The sequence below is a fragment of the Gavialis gangeticus genome, unplaced genomic scaffold (genome assembly GCF_001723915.1).
Source record: "Gavialis gangeticus isolate Ggan-Ray unplaced genomic scaffold, GavGan_comp1, whole genome shotgun sequence".
Lineage (NCBI taxonomy): Eukaryota > Metazoa > Chordata > Crocodylia > Gavialidae > Gavialis > Gavialis gangeticus.
The window spans coordinates 53,431,535-53,433,907 of record NW_017729025.1 but is presented as its reverse complement, the minus strand read 5'-3'; the positions used below and the strand labels follow the sequence as shown (position 1 = coordinate 53,433,907).

Here is a 2,373-nt window from a genome sequence, read left to right as displayed (position 1 = left end):
CCCAGCTGACTTCCTGCCTTCAGGCGGGGGGCTGGACTCGATCTTCCAAGGTTCCTTCCAGGCCTAATGTCTACGAATCTATGAAAGTTATGATTTATTTACATGGCACACGGCTCTCCACTGTTGGCCACCTGAAAACTGCTTTGTTACCCAAGAGGCTATGCAAGAACATGCTAGTTAAAAACAGAAGTATCAGTTAGATGGCTTATTTGTTAGTGTTCTGCTTACCTGTGTTCGAATCATATTTCTTTATAATCCACAGGTTGTTCAAGTCCTTGTGTAAATAGGCAGTGACCTGGAAACACAATGAAAAATCATTTCACCCAAGTCAGGGTCTTGCCAAGGAACAAGCTCCTTTCAGCAGCAACTCTAAATACCAAATATATCCAATACTAATAAAATAAATACAGGATAACTTTGTGATGCTGCCCCCAGTTAAAAGTCCTATTTTTTAGACCCCGAGTAATCCAAACCACAAATCTATCAACCAAATGGGGAAATACAGTACCTGTGTTACGGTGTGCTATGACACTTGCAGTTTTCTACCTTTCCTCTATCGCTCTGTGTTCCTGGTAATAACTTCTAAATCACGCAGCTCTATTTCCTCTCAGCCCTAGTTCAGAGGCTCTTTCCACAACAAGCTGTACAGCGTGAAACCCTTGAAATTCCCCCCATTGATATTAGAAACCATGCAAGTGACACCTGAGTCACTTCCACAGCAACAAATAGTACTGCCATGAAGAGACCATTAGGATTTTTGGTTAGGAATAAGCAGATACAAAGTGATTCTACTTCTAAGGAATTGTTTCTTTTTACTGTTGGTTTATGAAAGTAAAGAAACCTAATCTACTGAATAAAGTGTCTCCAGCACTGCAGTGAGTATTAAAAGGAGGAAAACAAGGCATAAAATGAGGAAGTGATGTGCCCAGGATAGCAGGAGAGGTCAGTGGCATGAACAGAAACAAAACTGAGGAGAAGAGACTCTCATGCCTTTATTCTTACCACTTAATGCTCTCCACAAAGGCAATGTGGTTAATAGGTAGCTGCATGGTATACTTGTATCACTGAAGAAGCATGAATACATAACAAGTGGAGCAAAATTACTGCAATTTTAACTTCTTTTTTTTTATTCACTTGTCTGGCTACAGGAGCACGCAGTGGTAACAGGTACAGCATAACAGCTGACACATGCAACTCCTCCTCCCCTTTTGAAGCAGTTACAAATTGCCTCTGTCCATAGAAGGAGATGGCATTTTAAAGTACCCATAGAGAAATTCAGAAGGTATTTTTTAGGCTTTCACATACAGCAGGGATTCCCTGATCAAAAGGGAGCAAGACCTCTTTGCAGAATTTTGATAAGCATAGGAACTGCACTGCAGAAACAGTATTACAAATCTAATGGGAAAGAATGCAGGAGGCTTGTTCAAAATTCTAATGTACAAGAATTTTCACAGCTTTCCATCAGGTGGCAGCTGCTCTTTCATTGGGAAATATAACAAATTTTTAAGTTGTTTTGGCACATGTTCAGAGGGCAAAATGGAAGAAATCTCTCCATTATGATGCACCCTCACTATTGCAAGCAAGTCCTTCTGGTGTGAGAGTGGTATCGTTTCAGGTTTCTCTACTACCAAGGTCTTCCCACTAAGGACCAAATTCAGGAAACAGTCCTAGTCCCCTCTTAAAATTCTAATAAGGAATCTAAGAACCATAGTAGCCTCTGTCACAGCTGTATCTAAATGCTCAGTGCTGGAGGCCTCAGGGATAACACATTAATCAGAGGTGCGTACCACAACATCACGATGTATGAGAAGAGCTTCAGTTCCTTGAAGTTCCCCCTCATTTCTGGCTTCAACTTCAGCCAGAAATAGAAAATGAGAGGACTTGCACCTTCCCAGGCAAAATGACAATGGAATAGGGCAGTAGGAAAGAACAGCTGCTTTTACGGGAGGATTTAAATCTTATAGCAGCTCCAAATGGAACACAGCATATATCACAAGGTGGCTGTAGTGCAACAGTGACATGCTACACACAACAGCAACACACTGACCTGCTGCTGACGTGCTCCCACTCCTTCAGGGTACAGGTGCCAGTGTGAATGAAGATACCCCCCTGCCATTCGAAGGTTCTTCATTGTGATGACAGAGCCATATGCCAGATCTAAAAGAAACAGAAGGGGAGACAGATCTGTGGCAGCTCTCCCATAAAACATCACTCCATAGTCAGACTGCACTGCAGGGACTAACAGAACAGGTTCCAACCTTTATTTCAAGCAAGCCCATTCCCACCTGCCCCCGCCATGATATATCATTACAAACAACTTACTATCAACTAGCAGAGGATAGATGTACACCTTGCTGGGGTCGTTTGACCCCA

At 42.4% G+C, this 2,373-nt stretch overlaps 1 protein-coding gene across 1 annotated transcript in view; it reads right to left on the bottom strand.

Moving 5' to 3' along the window:
* POMT2 (protein O-mannosyltransferase 2) overlaps nt 1–2,373 on the bottom strand; it is a 46,827-nt gene that overhangs the window by 27,905 nt on the left and 16,549 nt on the right. Inside the window, exon 10 of the mRNA XM_019518749.1 lies at nt 229–295. Within this exon, the coding sequence (XP_019374294.1) occupies nt 229–295 (67 nt within the window). The remainder of the gene's footprint in view (nt 1–228; nt 296–2,373) is intronic.